Below are 17,357 nucleotides of genomic sequence, written 5' to 3'. Positions count from 1 at the left end.
TATACTGTGCTGTAATTGCAATTCTAATTGTTGTTTTGTAGGACAAAAGATGAATTTTCTTTGTGTTTACATCTTTCTAGCTTTGCCGGTGTACTGCGTTGTGAAGGAAAATATCGTCCAGCCCTGGTACAAACACACATGAATCTATACTTTCATCAGTGCAGAGACACAAGCAGGCTGGAGAGTGAAAAAGAAAACGGGGGGTGGGGCTAAACCCAGAGATGAGAACAGAGATTATACAGCAAACACAGGTTGGCCTGGTGGATAGAATGACCGAACAGTCAGAGGTTCAGTTTCCTACAATCTCCTGTCCAAATGACCCAGATGAAGACTCTACACCTGCTCTCTCAGTGTAAGCCGCTCCTGATAACAGTGTAAGATAAACGGCTGAAGTGTAAACGAAAGCGGCCGTCTCTTACCGTCGGACTCGGAGGCGGCGCGGAAGATGAGGTGGCTGCTGGGTAATGGCTGCGTGATGGAGCCCACCGCCTCTCCTTTGGGACCCTGGGGACAACAAGAAGAGGGAGGGGGATAAATGTTACAGGAGGTTAAATGTGTGAGACTGAGGTTGGTGTTACTTTGTGTGTGTGTGTGTGTGTGTGTGTGTGTGTGTGTGAGTGAGTGAATGAGTGAGTGAGTGAGTGAGTGAGAGAGAGAGAGAGAGAGACAGTACAGTAGGAGTGTTTATGAATATTAGCATGTAAATTATAGCTTGTTCAAGTGTTTTGTGCAAACTTCAAGTCATGGCTTTGAGACTTCTTACTTCTTCTTCTTCTTCTCTATTATTTGTTTATTATGAAACAAACACCATTTGTTAAGCAGTGTGTGTATGTGTTAATCAGTATCTATCTGTCAATGTACAAATCTCACATTGTACAGAATCTATTAACAACTTAAATAAATGAAGGCTAATTATCAGTCATTTACTTCTCGGGGTTCTGTGCTCCATCATGTTTATTAGACCTTGATATAAATTGGAAGACGGATCAATTCCGTGTTAACTGACACTTTCCCCTTAATAACACGTATTTTCACACACATTTCCTTTCTTTTTGTACAATTCTCCTCTGTCTTGAGTTTTAATGTAATTTTGTTTTCTGCCTCACTTCACCTGTGTGTCTCTTTTTTTGGGGGGGTGAGATGGTTTTATAAGTCCACTTGGGGTTTCTTTGTCTCACCCACAGAGTTTGCATTTCTTTTCTCCTCTCTCAGTTTTTTATCATTTACAGTATATATGCAAACTGAGTAAGTCTAAACGACTAAGTCTGTCATTATGCAAACGAGCGCTGAGAGGGGACAGAGGGGACAGAAGCTGAGCGAGTGAAGTGTTTATTTCCATAGTGAAGAGGACGATGGAGAGCCCAGAAACGCTGTAATGTAAAACACAGACCCCCTGATTGTAATTCAACTCTTTTCATACCACAAACAAAGGAAAAAAATACTTGGGATGAGAGGTCAGCGATGAATACCAAACCACAATTGGAGTGGACAAAAGAACAGAGCTGAAAACAAAAGAACAAATGGAAAATGTGTGCTGCCAAATATGAAAATGGCTGGCTGTCCGCGCATAATTTTCTGGCTCTGTCCTCAATCAAACAAAGCTGAGCTCTTAATTATGCAGTAAATATCCACATCTGTTTCACAATTTCACTTTGCTGCCGGGAATAAAGGGTTGTTTTTTTGTGTGGAAGGTCCACTTTCCCCTGATTATCTGTTTTTGTTCATTGTAATAGACGTGGAGAGAAAAACCGGCTGCAGGAGCAAAAGGACATTGTGATTTAAATCCATTAGTCTGCATAACAAACCATTGGCATTATTCTATCTATCTATCTATCTATCTATCTATCTATCTACTGTATGTATGTATGTATGTATGTATCTATCTACTGTATCTATCTATCTATTTATCTATCTATCTATCTACTGTATGTATGTATGTATGTATCTATCTATCTACTGTATCTATCTATCTATTTATCTATCTATCTATCTATCTATCTATCTATCTATCTATCTATCTATCTACTGTATGTATGTATGTATGTACTGTATGTATGTATGTATGTATCTATCTACTGTATCTATCTATCTATTTATCTATCTATCTATCTATCTATCTATCTATCTACTGTATGTATGTATGTATGTACTGTATGTATGTATGTATGTATCTATCTACTGTATCTATCTATTTATCTATCTATCTATTGTATCTATCTATCTACTGTATCTATCTATCTACTATATCTATCTATCTATTTATCTATCTATCTATCGTATCTATCTACTGTATCTATCTATCTACTGTATCTACTGTATCTATCTATCTACTGTATCTATCGATCTATTTATCTATCTATCTATCGTATCTATCTACTGTATCTACTGTATCTATCTATCTACTGTATCTATCTATCTATCTATTTATCTATCTATCTATCTATCTATCTATCTATCTATCTATCTATCTATCTATCTATCTATCTATCTATCTATCTATCTATCTATCTATCTATCTATCTCTCTATCTATCTATCTATCTATCTATCTATTCAAATAAAAATTTGGGATGCGACAACTTATTATAATTCAACAGCAAATGTGTGAAAGAAACTGTGGAATACATTCTGGTATATTCCTGTAAAGCGACCCATTTGAAAAATTCCCTGATATTCCCTGACTTTCCCAGAGAATTTATCAAATTCCCTGACTTCCTCAACTCTCAGTGATGTTCCAGAAAAGTCCATGACCGGTGTGAATCCTGTATCCTCCTATTATCCTGACCTTGACGGCCCAGATGGACTGCTCCAGCGGGTGGAAGAGCTTGAAGCAGAAGCCGTCCTTCTTGGAGGGACGCTCGATCAGCTCGCAGGCGTTCAGCAGCACCGTTCCCACCCACTGCCCGTTCTTGTGGGTCTTGTAGATGAGCAGGACTCCTGGTTTCAGCACGCACCACAGCTTGGTCCAGCTCTTCAGAGTGCCGCGGATCTGGGGTGGACGCACACACACACACACACACCACAAATACACACACACACACACACGAGAACACAGAGAAATGACTTGAATATTCCAGTCCTACATTCTCTCATAGGACTTCCCATGCTAAAATTAACTTTTGGATTAGGCTATGTGAGGAGGAGGTGTGTGTCTTGAGGATTTAAATTAACCAAGAAGATAAAGTGTGCGTTCACACCAAGTGATGTGTGGAGAGGCTTATTCAAACTCTTCTAACTGCACTGAAAATACTACTCGAAAACTACAGGTAATCACACCAAAACATAAGGATTTATGGGTAGAAGGAGATGGATGTTGACAGAACAAATGAAGTCTGGAATGCTGCTCATATCCAGCTGTTTCTTCATGTGTTCTTATCTGGTATGAACACCAGAGAAGGGAAATTATCATCATCCATCATTCTTAACTAAAGTTAAAGGGACTGGAATTGGATTTGTTAACCCTAACCCTTTCATCATTCCATAACTCTAAAATATAGAAGATCCAGTATGTAACCATCATTTTGTGTTATCAACCATCGAGTAGATGGTGCCTTTTTTGTCATAAATGGTGGAAATCCCACTTTGGAATGAACCTCTTCATATATACAGTGCATAAATACACATCATCAGAAGGGAGAGTTGACGGTGGAGTGTCAGAAGGTCTGACCTTCAGCCAGTCGGCCATGACGATGACGGAGGGATCGGTGATGGTGCTGAGCAGCTCCTTGGTGGCTCTCTTCTTCTCTTCCCTGTAGTTCTTCTTCTGCACCTACGGGGATCACGGACAGGAAGACGATGCCAAACAACATATTGATTCACACAACTGTGGATATTAATATTCCACACGTCATTTCTAGCTTCAATTACACTTGTCACTGTATTAACAGTGAATAATAAGCCAGCAATGCAAATGTAATCACGCCAAAGTGTCCTTGTTAAGATACCACCTGGTTGATTCTGATTGGTGGAGCTGACTGTAGGCTCTTGACTCGCATATATAAATAGTACTGATGGTGCAGGGACAATAGATAGCCAGCTATATATTTTTGCATTTCCCCACTGATCTACCTCCACAGTCATAAAAAATGTGGTTGTAAAAAGGTTTGAGTGGTTAGAACAGTAAAATGTGTAGTGTGAGGTATCCACTAAAGATTTCCCCCCAGATTTTTTTCCCCCACTAAAACTATCCATTGAAACCCATACAAATGAAATTGTGTGAGGTGGGTCAGCAGCTCCTTAAGCCCCCCGACCCGCCTCTCTCCCCTATTCAATGGTAGCTTCTCATCCAATCCATGCAGAATAAACAAAAGTTACAGAAGCTCATCCAATTCCTACCACTTACACAAAAACTAATTTGAAACCAAGGGAACAAATCTAATTTAATGCAAAATATGACAGAGGAAAATTGCTGCCCGTCTAATGTCAAGTGGTATTGTGTTGCTGAACGACTGGGCATTAGCATTCATTGCCCAGCATCCTATTAGCTTGGCTGCCTTAGAGACAGACTAACTCTGACTCCAAGCCAAGAGTCAGGATTCAGATCCGTCCACTGCATCATACCCTCTCATTTTTAAACATGGTGTTTTCTGAATGATGGATTCACTGGGCTGTAATGAAGTGAAGGCAGCCTTTTTTCAGAATAAGAATTCAAATGCCTTTATTCGTCAAGCTTGATAAATCTAGCCCAGGTTGTGGAAGTCTGCGTACTGGACTGTCTGGCTGCTTTACATTAATGTTGTTAGTTTGTTGTTTTGTGTTGTAAGCTACAGTATCTGCCTGCGTCTGTTAAAGCCTGTTCTGATGTTCCTTTTAACAGCAGCAGCACTCAAATTCCCCTCGAGGGACAATAAAGTTAATCTCATCTTATACACAGTATACATGTCAAAGTGACGCAGTGCTAGAGGACAGTGCAGGACAAACAACAGCCATTAGACATTAGAGGCAGTAGACTATACATATCACTCTCCATATGTACAAGGGTATTTTTAAGGCTCATCATCCCCGTCCTGAGACTTAGTGTCCGGATGCGGAGGGCTTAAGCCGACCTGAGCTCATTTACCTTAAGTGACTCCTTCTTTGTGAGCTTTCCTCCAGATGTCGACACGTCCTTGTCCGAGCCATTGTACAGCTTTGTTTCAGACTGTGTAGACAGAGGGGGGGGGGGGGGGGAGATACGAAGGGTTTAATTGCAACAAATACATATAGATATCCAGTTTGGAAAAAGTTTATGTTTCAAAATACGCAGATGACAATGTGCTTTGCTTTCATGCCAGCAATCATTTCTTTTAAAGTAGGCATCAAGGTTTTTCAAATGATGGAAATTGGAGCTGCACAATTAATTGTCAATTATCTTTTATTGCGATTTTAGTTTCCACAATTAAACATTATGAAATATTAGCATATCAGCGATAATGAAACATTCTGTTTCATTTTGAATGTCAGCTGTAGTTCAAGAGTTAAGATGCTGATATAAGATATGGAAAGTGCAATAAAATAATTTTGTTCCTCATATCATTGAGACTAATAATTCTGATTAATAATCATGTTCACGTTTCAGCCAAAATCGTACAGTCTTGGGTGGACATTTCATTTTGTTATTTAATTCCTCATATATTAGTCTCAGAAGTGACCAATTTCCCCCTTATCGTGTGCTGAAGAGAAAGCGCTACCGTTACACTGTCTGTTCATAATAATTTCTCTTTTCATATCACTTTCCGGTAAAGATTTCAGCTTCAAACAATCCTGAAGTTTGTCTCTGGCTGCAGTAAGAAGTGATGTAGTCTGGTGGATGTCAACATTTTCAGTGCGCCTGTAAAAGAGATTTTTATTTTTCCTTTTTTCAGACTCCATTACTTAATTAATTAATTACTGGAAGAAGCCTGGAGGTTGCGAAATGTATTATTCTGTATGAGACGGGCATTCATTACAAAAACTCAAACATGCTCGTTAACTGGCATATTACAAATTGATTTATTTTTTTTCTAAATTTCATGAATCATCCTTCAACCTTGAGGAGGTGGAGGGGATATTAACAACAACAAAAAAATCACCTCTACCTCTCGCCTCATCTTATTTATTTACATTATATTACATTACATTTACATTACGTCATTTAGCAGACACTTTGGTCCAAAGCGACTTACCATCTTTACCCACTTCTCTCTTATATGATAATCCTAGAGTAACAGGAATATTGTCGGGATACTTTGCCTCTGACCATTGCAATCCTTATTAATGGTTGCTTATAATGTTCCGGACATTTCAGCTTGTTTTACTGCTGCACTCTGTGTAAGCCGCTCTGCATAAGAGCATCAGCCAAATGACTATAATGTCATGTCAATCTTCACTACTTACCTACAAATCTATTACCACACTTAAAAATCTATCACCACAAATGTTTTCCCTCCTCATCTCAGCTTAGCCAACCAGCTCCTTCAGTTCCACGGTAGCCCAAACTTAGCTCAGTTAGCCGAATGGAGGCTATAAATGTCGCTGCAGGTGTGCCTCTGCCAGCTACCTCCACAAGCCAGTTGGAGTGATTTGAAGTGGAGAGAAAGACAGGCATGTGTGGGGATCCTAAAGCGGGGCTACTTAAGGCTTAAAACGCCCACAGGCAGTGATGGAGGGAGCTCCAGGGTAGATGATAACAAGCACTGAAGCTTAAGTCTCGTCTTTCAAATCCTTTTTCTATTGAGAACCCTGTATAGTTTTCTTTGGCTGAGATTGCATTGATTCCTGGAAAAATCGCCGGAAATGTGGGCTCAATTTTGCAAGTGTTCCTCAGCTTTTACTGCAGTTCTGAGATGGAGGATGCTTGGGACAGCAGAATCAAAAGATTAATTGAAGCCCCCAGATAAGGATTCATCAAACCCTTGCCTTGGTTGATGACTTTGAAGAGCCTAGCTGCCTCAATGGGGCTTCTGAACCAGTCCAACTTTTTAAGCAATCTCTGAAATTATCCTGTCATACTTGTGTGCAGTCGGATAAGGAACGGAGCCGGTGTTGTGAACGCGGTGAATCCACGGCCAAACTCAACATGGCATCTTGGAGCAGTGTGGGAGTGTGTGTACGAGAGAGATAGGGGACCAGGAATATTTTTGGGTGCTTCTCACTGCGTGGACCGGCTCTCTCTCTCTGTTCTGATGACAAAATCATAACGAGGACTTAATAGGATTCCTGTCTGATGCAAGCCTCTGTGGTGTGACTCACAGAGAGACTCACACACCCACATCTGCATTAATGATGACACGTTAACAAGTTTGATCTGGACTTAAGACAGATAGACTGGAGCGGCCTCCTCCACACTGTGGCCGCTTGGGAGAAGCGCTGAGTTTGTTTTTTTGGTTGATAAATGTTTGATGTGTACAGTGTGTGACTCATCTGAATGTAGGCTATTTCACGCCCGAGGCAAGGCTGGGAGAGGGAGGTAAGATGTGCAGTAATTCCCTTATTCTCTAGTCTCATTACAGCACACACACACAACCCTAGCACCCCATTATCCCAACCCACCACCCGCCAACCTCTACTTGTTCACCACTTCACCTCATGACTTCGGTATTTCAAATAAGCAGAGTGGTTTCTTCCTTACCTTGCTCTTGGATATGGAATGCGTCGCATCCTCTTTCAAAGGTAGTGGCAGGAGGTCTTCTTTCCCTCTCTCGAAACCTGCAACCAAAACACAGCAGCATAAGGAAATGCTCGGACAAACAACAACTCCCTGCATGCCAATATATACAGTTTTTTAATCTCCCAGCAACCCATTTCACCCATTATTCCAGTACTGATGGAGAGGGATCCAGTGTATGGTGCACAGATGAAAGCTTGTGTGAAAGTCTTGCAGTGCTTTTCTTCTTTTTTGAGTGCTGCAAGTGCCACGTTTTTGATGGATTTTTTTACATTTCAACCAAGCCGAGGGCTTGAAGAAGTGGGCTTTTGAAAGGAAGGTTCCTGGTTAAAAACTGGATGGGAAAACATGTGCGTGGAAAATGAATGACAAACAAAGAAATGCTGTCGTTTAGTAAGACTCTTAACCTCAAACTGCTCCAGTGGAGCTGCTGTGCGCAACTGTGAATGCGTTGCAAGGCAGTGAAAATGAGTGTGTGTGCTCATAAATGTTAAAAAACAGGGGAGAAAAGATGTAGTGTGTCAATATCAGACGAAGTGGAATGAAACTCACTGTACTGGTATTTGAGATCCAAGCCGTTTTTGTGTGTTTGTATGAAATGTTAGTCATTTTTTTTCTGACATAGACTACAAAAAGTGCAAGTTGCAGTGCAGTAAATGGTCAGGCAGCCATCTTAATGGATATACGGACTTAGAAATTTTACATCCTTACTTTGTGCTAGTGTGCAGGTTCCCAACCACTTAGTATAACCTCAACAACACACTCCCCGTTGAGATGCTGGAGGTTGGTGACACCAGCAGTCTCAGGCGACTGAGAGCCTGTGAATATTTCATAGCTTCCTTTCCCTACTCACAGGCCATCAGTATTCAGCCACAGGAACGAAGGAACAGGTGATGAGTTTCATTAACAAATTAGATATCTATCATTTGGAAAGAGGTGACATCTAATCTTACTAAATGTTTGCTTAAATAAAAAATGCAAAGAGCCTACAGTGGTAGCAATAGTAGAGTTCTCTTTTTATGTATTCATACTACATCTATTCTGCATTCATTAGTTTTACAGATGCAATTACTTCTTGAATCTTGAGTTTAATCCTTGAATAAATATAACAGAAAACCAGACTAATAGGAAACTAGATTGCAGAACACTTTCCATTCAGCTGCATCCAACTTCATAGGCCCACAGTATTAGATTAGATTGGATGAAACCACCGTGAACCACAGTGATATACATCAAGAAATGAAGGCATTTCATCATGTTTGCAGTGACGCTTTTTATTTTAATGCAGATCTAATTCCAGTGGCGCATAAGAAGTCCCACCGCACCATCTGTTCCCACTCAACAGGCGCATCTCCATGCCGACCTCGGATGGAAAACATCTCAAGGGCCCTTCACCCACCACAGAGAGCCCCAAGAGGTTAACTGACACATCGGCCCTCGATATTTAGACGATGATTATGTCACTATCAGCAATCAAAATTCGCCAAAGAGAGAATCTGTATCTTGGGGTTGTGCTTGTAAGAGGAGTAAGCTAATCAAAATCTAAGCTTGTCAGTATTCTCTGCACTGACATACACACAAAGTAGATGAAGTTTTTCTGTTGTTTGTTCAGCCTGGAGCTGATTTTCACCACTACTTCCATGTTCTAACAGCCATTCTACTATGGCCTGTTCCTGCCACATTGCTGATATTTTGTGAGCCTGCAGTCAGCTTCATCAATCAGAAGTAATGCAACATCAAACCTGTAGTCACGTGTCTGAAGCAGTAGTAATGTATTAACATAAAAGACAAAAGACAAAAGACTTTGTCCAAGATGACAGCGTGCCAGAGAGTTACGGTTTGCTGGCCAACGTTTTGTCATTAGATTATTAAACTGAGACAAAGAAACATGAAACCTCAGACAGGATCAAGTCTATTTATAATAGCCCAGTTTAAAGAATGACAATCAAGGTGATGAACTCCCTAATTTGCATGCTTTAACAGGCATCCATTTGCATTAATGCTATTGCCACTACTGCACACCCCCCACTTGTGTTCAAAGACCCGGTTGTGTTTCAGTACAGGTAGCAGAAGTCGCCCCCCAGTCTTCTTAAGCAACACTCACTGTGGCACAGAGTAGAGTTGTCACGGTGGTGCCATTTTGACACCGGTGTTGTTTCCCTCCTGAACACCGGCCATACCGGATATACCGTCTGTCGCCACTAGAGGGTCTAAGCCTATCAAAGTCAGCGTCACTACAATGAAAGTGAAACTTAAAATACATCTCCAAACTCACGTTAACACCATTTGTTAAAGGTAATACTTTTTAATCAGCGATTTATAACACTGCTCAACTCTCAGAGAGTTAATGTGAGTGCAGTGCAGATTCTGGCATATTGCCCTTCTTTAGGCTACCATTGGATTGTACTGGACACATTACTGTCACTAGGTAAGGACAAATAATTAATCCTATTCATCCTAATCTGTCATATTAGTGATCAGATATTAGTTAGATCAGTATGTTGTTAGTAGTATGTTGTTATGTTGTTAGTTGTTAGTATGTCCGTTTATCATTTAGTAGCCTAACTTGAACATGGAAGCTCTGAATATGTGCTTTTATTTTACACAATACAAAATAACGGTATTCCTGGTGTGGGGCTAATAACACAGGTCTGGACTCCAAGACCGTATGCCACCGGTAACACCGCCCACCGTGACAACCCTATCAAAGAGCAGACATAATTAACCATCTCCCTGCAAACTGAATTATTTCATTATATCGTAAGGAACAAAATGTTAGGCTTGAGGCAGCTTATGAAATAATTATGGCTAGGTGAAATGTTGAAAAGTTAATAAAGCTGATGAAAAGTCTGCTTCCAGAGTGCTATTCATTTTGGAAAAAAATCATTACCTGAACCTCATTTGTCAATGTCTCCCCAACACAGACTGTACAAAAGTGGCCACTCTGCCATCCAAAGACTTGGGCTAGCTCATTAAAAAAGGATTATAATTTGTTTGAATTTTGTGCCATCAATCATTTTGCAAAAGCAGGTGTTGCATTTATCAAATGGTTGGTATCTCATTTTGGAAGGGAGCTCTTCAACTGAACCTGTTTCATTTCTAGGTAACATTAGCTTCTTAGATAATCTATCAGGATGTGACCATCTCTCATGCCTCATATCAAACCCATTTGTATTGATCTTGTTGAAGTTTTGGATTGTGCTCTGTGGTAAGGAAGGACAAGGCCTAGATTTAGAGGCTGGCACTGGCTGCTACTATTTTGATAAGCCTTCCCTTCCTAAGGACAATGGTGGAGCGGGGACACAGTTCAGTATGTGAAGCCACCAGGAGAGAGCCAAGCCGAGCCGAGCCAAGCGAGAGAGGGCTTTAGTGGTGTGTATTTAATGTAGAAGTGCTGATCAAGGCTTTAAGAGGGCAGCGACTGGGCTGGAACACAGCGACCCAGGAAACACCCAGTGTGTGTTTGCGTGAGCGTGAGTGTGCCATCGTTTTGTAAAGGAACCGTCAGTTTCTCCGTAATGATGGATATCTATATTTTGGAATGAGACTTGACTTTGTTATCTGAGCTGGCATTGCTTAACAAGCTGATAATATGACTGTGAATGCTGTTAGCTTCTGAATGTGTCCAGTGTTGTCTGCTGTTGTGTGTGAAGTGCATTGTTGTCTTGGGCTTGTAAAAATAATGTCCCTCAGAAAAATTTATAAGAATAAAAGAATAATATGCATTTATAGAGCACTTATCAAAGCAGTCTTCCAAAGTGCTTTACACGAAAAAATCTTTTAAAAAAAAGAAAGAATCGAAAGCACAATATGAACTTCTGCAATTTCAAAATTGCAGAGGCTGTAATTACTTGCTCAAGAGAGAATCCAAACTGGATTTCAGAACTTGGCGTTTTAGAGCTGCAGGTAATCTTTGGTCCATGAATCAAGTACAATATTGGTGAAAACCTTTCATCAGACTCAAACTCAGTCAATCTATTTTTTTTTTTTTTTAAGTTCTGAAAACATATGTGATGATACAAATTGCAGTTTAAATCGCAACTGCAATGACCTGTCAAATAATCGCAATTAGATTTTTTGTTAATATCTTCCAGCCTTAATAACAATGGAATCCTATCATATTCCCTTGATTCTTGATACTTAAAAAACGAGGCTTCAAGGAACTGCCTGGAGGAGCAGAGATCAGCTGGCAAAAGAGTTTTTGTTCCCTTGTCACCAAAATAATGGTAACAGCACTGACAGACGCCCGGGGGGCAGAGACCAGTCTCCCAGACAGACACCAATAATAATAACAGAGACTTCTAGACCGCTGCCACCTCCGTCTGCTGGACTGCTTGGCCCTGAGGTGACTGCAGGTGGTGGGACGCCTCGGTGCCCACATGCACAAACCAAATACTCTGAAACTTTACAGGGATATTATGTTACATCTACAGTATTGTCAGGGCATTATGGTTCTCACTCTTGCACTCTTTACTGTTCACTGCTTATAATTTTGGCAACCAAGGAATTTAAGCTTACTCTGGCTCATTACAAGCTGTCAGCTAAATGCCTAAGATGAAAATGCAACGTAAGTGAAAAGAATGAGAAAAGGTGATTATCGCCGACATGTTTTCATTCCCTATGGCGTCAATTATCCACGCCGCACAGAAGCTTACACCTGCACTGTAAATGTAATAAGACTCCCTTTTGGGATTTCAATGCACCTGGTTACGCATATAGAGAATGACAGGTCTAACTTTAGCCAGGAGATGCAGTTTGATCTTTGTTCTTTTGAAAAAGCTCATTTGTGTTAAGATCGGATGCAGATGATGATGCTCATGCTGTGAAGGATAGTGGCGCAGCAGCATTTATACACATAAAACAACCATCTGTCAAACAACATATCAAAACAAACATTACTACGCAGTTGGTGACTCATTTTTTTTTTTTACCAAGTAGTAATTTCCAGGTTTGACATTTGGTCTAACATTTTTCATTTTACAGTTTGGGCAGTTAGCAGATGCCCTTATCCAGAACCACCCACAATGAGTGAGCTGCCCCAAGGCTGCTGGGAAAGTACAGTCGCCTGTTTAAAGCTGAGTGTGAATTTTCAGATAATAGTAAACCTGTTTTATCAGCCAAAATCACAAAGTGGGCGTCTCATGCCACAGATTCACCCTGATTTTGCAAATGAAATTCTGGCGTTGGGTACGGTCACTGGCGGGAAATGTTCACCGAAAATTGAAGAATCGAGAATTTAAGAGTGAAATACAAAACTGTCTCCTAACTGTCTCCACAAGACTTGGTGATGTCCACTAGAACGGAAAGACGATTAAAGCAGGGAGAACTGAGATACCAAAGAATTAGTATAAAAGAGAGAAAGAGCAAAGGATTGAAGATCAATGAGAATCCTTAATAAATCAATGTGCGTGCAACGTTCCTTTGTGCATATCCTTAATAAGATTTCACTGGACCAAGGCAAAACGGGGAATACAAGTGAGTTAGGTCTATTTCCATTTCATTTGCCTTACTACTATAATTTCTGCATATTTTTCTACCATTCTCCTCTGAGTTTAGATTTTTGGAGATCTTTTAGTTTCTGATTCCCAATTCACCTGTGTCTGTAATTTATTTTTTCCCTTTCTTATTTTGAGGTGAGATGTCTTTAAAAGCCCCCAAGGGTTTCTTTCTCTCACTGCACAGTTAATATATCTTTTTTAATATCAACGCTGCAAATAAGCTAAACCTAACCCTACATGTGTGTGAATGAGCGTGTGTGTTTGTATCTGTGTGTGTGTGTGTGTATGGGTGAAGTAGTAGGAGACTCACGCCTCACTGCAGACTGACTAGGGCATTTCCCTTGAATGAGTGGTGCTGCAGTGATCGTGCTCTGCGACAAAGATCAGACATGAGAGAGGGCGAGACAGAGAGAGGAAACAAAAAAAAAAAGAGACTGCGAAACAGAGTGATGGAAAGAGAGAGAGACGGGGCTACATGCTGCTACACTGAGCAGTCTATACACATTCATGTTCTGCCTCAGTAGGTGAATACCATCTAGATGAGTTCTGGACAAAATCATATCTAACAATAAAAATATTCTCAGATTTGGGTCCGAGGGTCAACATCGCATCAAATGGGGGCCCTAATGTGGACTAAATTAGGAGTCCTTGATATGAAAAAGGTTGAACCACTGATCTAGATCAACCCAAACATCATTACACTAATATCCCTCTATCCTTCAGGCTTTAGATCATGAAAAGTGCGGTACACACTAATCCCCCTCTCACTGACTAAAACCATGTCATTTCAGAATGTGAGTGAACCATTTCTAATCATGTATTTTGTATTTTTGTTAACCTGTCATGATGTCAGCCATGTCAAGCCTCTCTGTCTCTGCTGTGAAGACCGGAAAAATGCGAATAACTTGCTAAAACACATACAGTTTGACACAGCAATACTGGTAGTATTGCTGGGGAAGTTACAATTCCTGCACAACAAGTAAGCAGGATGGCCTTGGTATATCTATTCACATAGAGGACAACAGGTTTGGGTGAGTCATCATTTCTGCTGGGGTAAACATGAGCAGCATGAGGCAAGCAAACCCTGCTGGAATAAACAAGCCTCCCTGATTGAGGATGATTTACTGCTTTATTCAGTTCCACGTCTAAAGAAAGAACGTCCTTTGGAAAGACGATGTGTAATCATCCGCAGTAAAATGTGTGGCATTTGGGGAGTCAAAGAGCCTGTTGTCAGCTCTGCCAATCAAGAGTAATGTAACGCTGGAGCTGACACTCCAGACTTACATGCATCCAAATAGTATCAAATAGTAAATCAATGTGACAGTGGATGTTCAGAGAAGCAAAGGGGGCGGCCACACTGATCCGCCGCGTCTGTCCGTCTCTGTTTATTTCAATTTATTTTCAATGAGAGATGCCCAGACAGGGCTGATGACACATCTGTTTTGACGGACAGAAAATGGACGGATTCGTCACCGTCCGTTTAGCCAATGAGAGTCGTTCCTATGTGTGTTTTGGAAAGAATAGCAGCAAACACGGAGACAACGGTCAAGAAAATCTGGTATTACGTTTGGATGATTTGTAGGTTTTCCAGGTCAGTTTCTTATTTCATTTATACTGTATATTCTGTTTCTTCTTCTTTCTATGAAGCATCTTTGTTATAAGCGAAGCCTTGCTGTTCTTCTGCCTCGTCCATCATGTTGACGTTCCAAAACAGCCCAGCAGACAGAAATCTATCCATCAATAATTCTGTCCGTTTTCTGATGGATCAGCGTGGCCGCCGCCTAACAGTGACAGATATATTTCTTGATGCCCATGACATGTTTGAAAGCAGCAAGGCAGTCCAGTCAGTGGCAGGGCTGCTGCTGCTGTGTGGGACACTGCAGGCTTTTGTCTTTACGGCACTGTAGATGAAAACATGTTCAGTCAAATCAAGATTATACGAAGCCCATATTGGTGCGAAGAAACAGACTAAAGCTAAAAAACAATAGGACTGCGTCAAATACTATGCTTTCCTTCTAATTTACCGCACACTATGCTCAAAAGCGATGTATAAATCTTCATAATGTTGCTGTATTTTGTAAGAGAAGTAAGGGGTGCCATGGCAACAGGTGACCTGACAGCAACAAATGGGGGGAAGTGCTGCCAGCCCAGTAACTCTGAACAAAACATCAATTCTAGGAAGCAAATTGCATGAGCGTTTGCTACCGTGGAAAACTCGCCATGGCAACAGCATCTCAATCATCCTGGCACTGGATCCCTGAAAGCTGTTGGCTGGATGGCTGGTCCAGAAAAGGGAAAGGGGCTACAAAATGGACAGTTTTTCTTAGCTACTGAATGTTTTATTGAGTTTTATGCTTATGCCCTAAGAGTATCAGAATCACTGTATTTTACAAAGTACAATAAAATGAACAGGAATTTGTCTTGGTGACACTGGTGCAGGAACTTAGCAGCAGCACTACACTTACAAGCTTGAGTTCAACATCTAAAAGCTGTTTTTCTACTTTTGTAAGAAGATTTCCTTGTTCAGCAGACACAATTCATCCATTCTGTTGCTCAGAGCGAATGTTGGATAAGTGCGTACTACTCCGAACTAGCAATGGAGCATCCTGGCACATTTCCCCCGTACCGCCACCTTGGAGGGATCTGAACTGCAAGAGAGGAGTTCCCTTCACACGCCAAGAATTTGATTGCAATATCTGCAGGGCAGCTCAGAAATTTGGAAAGGCACGTAACATGTAAGAAAACAAATATTAACACAGTATTGGCCAATGTAAACAAAGGATGAGAGCACCAGAACACTGCGGCTGCTGTGCTCCTGCCTCTGCCAAAAGTTTAACTGCTTATTAAATATATCTGTGCGATCTGCATACATATGATTTCACTGAATATCACTTAATCTTTCAAGCATTTGACGAGAAGGAAAATGCCCAAAACGGCATGCTGTAAAATAATGTTACAAGTAGTGGCAAGGTTGATTTTGACAGAAGCTTTCCTGCTTTATGGCAGTACAAAATAAGTCAAATAACACTGAGATGTAGATCTGTGAATTTGTGAATTTTTTACATTTTAATACCATTAAAGGGAAGCTCTATGTTTACTGTTTTTCATTTTTTCATTCCATTAAGATCATTCAGTACCCTCTCAGCTCTTTGTTGTCCAACCTACAGCTCTATTCTTGGTGACTGTAATGCCCTTCTTTCCTCCTGAACTTCCCGGAACTCCTTCAAGGACCCTTGGCGGTCCCCGGACCCCACTTTGTGAGCCACAGACACAGAGGACCTGTAAAACTTGAGGGTAACTATAAAATACGAGGGCCTCCTCCACATTGTAGACAGTCGGTGATGTTCTCCACCCTCCATCACAGAAAAAACGTTCACCCTGACAGAGTGACTTCCAGGCTATTTTTCATCGTGTTTTGAAACCAGGGGTGCAGAGGAGTGAAAAACTACCAGAATACACTTTACTCTGCTTCAAGTCAGGCCTATCATCATCATCATCATCACCATCACGTGAAGCTCTATGTTGACTGTTTTTCATTCCATTTAGATCATTTACTACCCTCTTTGTTGTCCAACCTACAGCTCTATTCTTGGCGACTGTAATGCCCCTATTTCCTCCTGGGGATCGATAATAATAGTCCATCTTATCTCATATTACCATAATGGTCTGAGCCTCCATTGACTGTCCTAACATGCTGTATGCCAAGTCATGCTGACCTTAAGGCGAGCCATGGTTCCATCTAATTATCGACCCACAGCAACTTCCCACTCTCTTATTAACGGTATAAAAAGGCTCCATTTTCGACCTCCAGATCAATTTCATTTGCAGTCTGCCAGAGTCCCTGGCAACAAACAAAACAACAGTAAACAAAAAGGCTGAAGGTGCCCAGTCCACAGAAAAGCCTACCTCCTCTCACTCAAGGCAGTACTTTCACAAATGAACATTAAACTGATATAATCTGAAATCGTTTTGGGATTAAGTGTATTTCTGGAAATGAGGATTATCATAGTTAGTAGTTCACAGAGGTATCAAAGGATCTGAAAATTATGAGCTTGACTTGAACCGGCCCGGCCGAGCTGAGGCCCGAGCCTGTCCTTGATTATTTCGAGACGGGCCTCGTTCCTGACCTCCAAATCCATTTCTTTTGCAGCCTGCCAGAGTCCCAAAAAAACAAAACAACAACCGAGATGAAGCGGCCCAATTCACATGAAAAGGAACGTCCTCTCGCTCCGTCTG

The 17,357-nt window shown here is 41.0% G+C and overlaps 1 protein-coding gene across 1 annotated transcript in view; it reads right to left on the bottom strand.

Moving 5' to 3' along the window:
- Positions 1–419: 419 nt before the first annotated feature.
- Positions 420–17,357, bottom strand: part of LOC139649987 (oxysterol-binding protein-related protein 8-like) — a gene marked incomplete at its 3' end in the record, with an annotated part of 88,382 nt that continues 71,444 nt past the window's right edge. Inside the window, exons 4-8 of the mRNA XM_071526509.1 lie at positions 7,588–7,664; positions 5,059–5,139; positions 3,667–3,768; positions 2,785–2,988; positions 420–504 (exon numbers count right to left, since the gene is read on the bottom strand). Of these exons, the coding sequence (XP_071382610.1) occupies positions 420–504; positions 2,785–2,988; positions 3,667–3,768; positions 5,059–5,139; positions 7,588–7,664 (549 nt within the window). The remainder of the gene's footprint in view (positions 505–2,784; positions 2,989–3,666; positions 3,769–5,058; positions 5,140–7,587; positions 7,665–17,357) is intronic.

The sequence above is a fragment of the Centroberyx affinis genome, unplaced genomic scaffold (assembly GCF_046629955.1).
Source record: "Centroberyx affinis isolate AG114_WGS23_722 - 3 ecotype Tasmania unplaced genomic scaffold, CSIRO-AGI_Caff_v1 ptg001420l_1, whole genome shotgun sequence".
NCBI classification, from domain to species: Eukaryota; Metazoa; Chordata; class Actinopteri; order Beryciformes; family Berycidae; genus Centroberyx; species Centroberyx affinis.
This window is presented reverse-complemented; position numbering and strand designations above follow the sequence as displayed.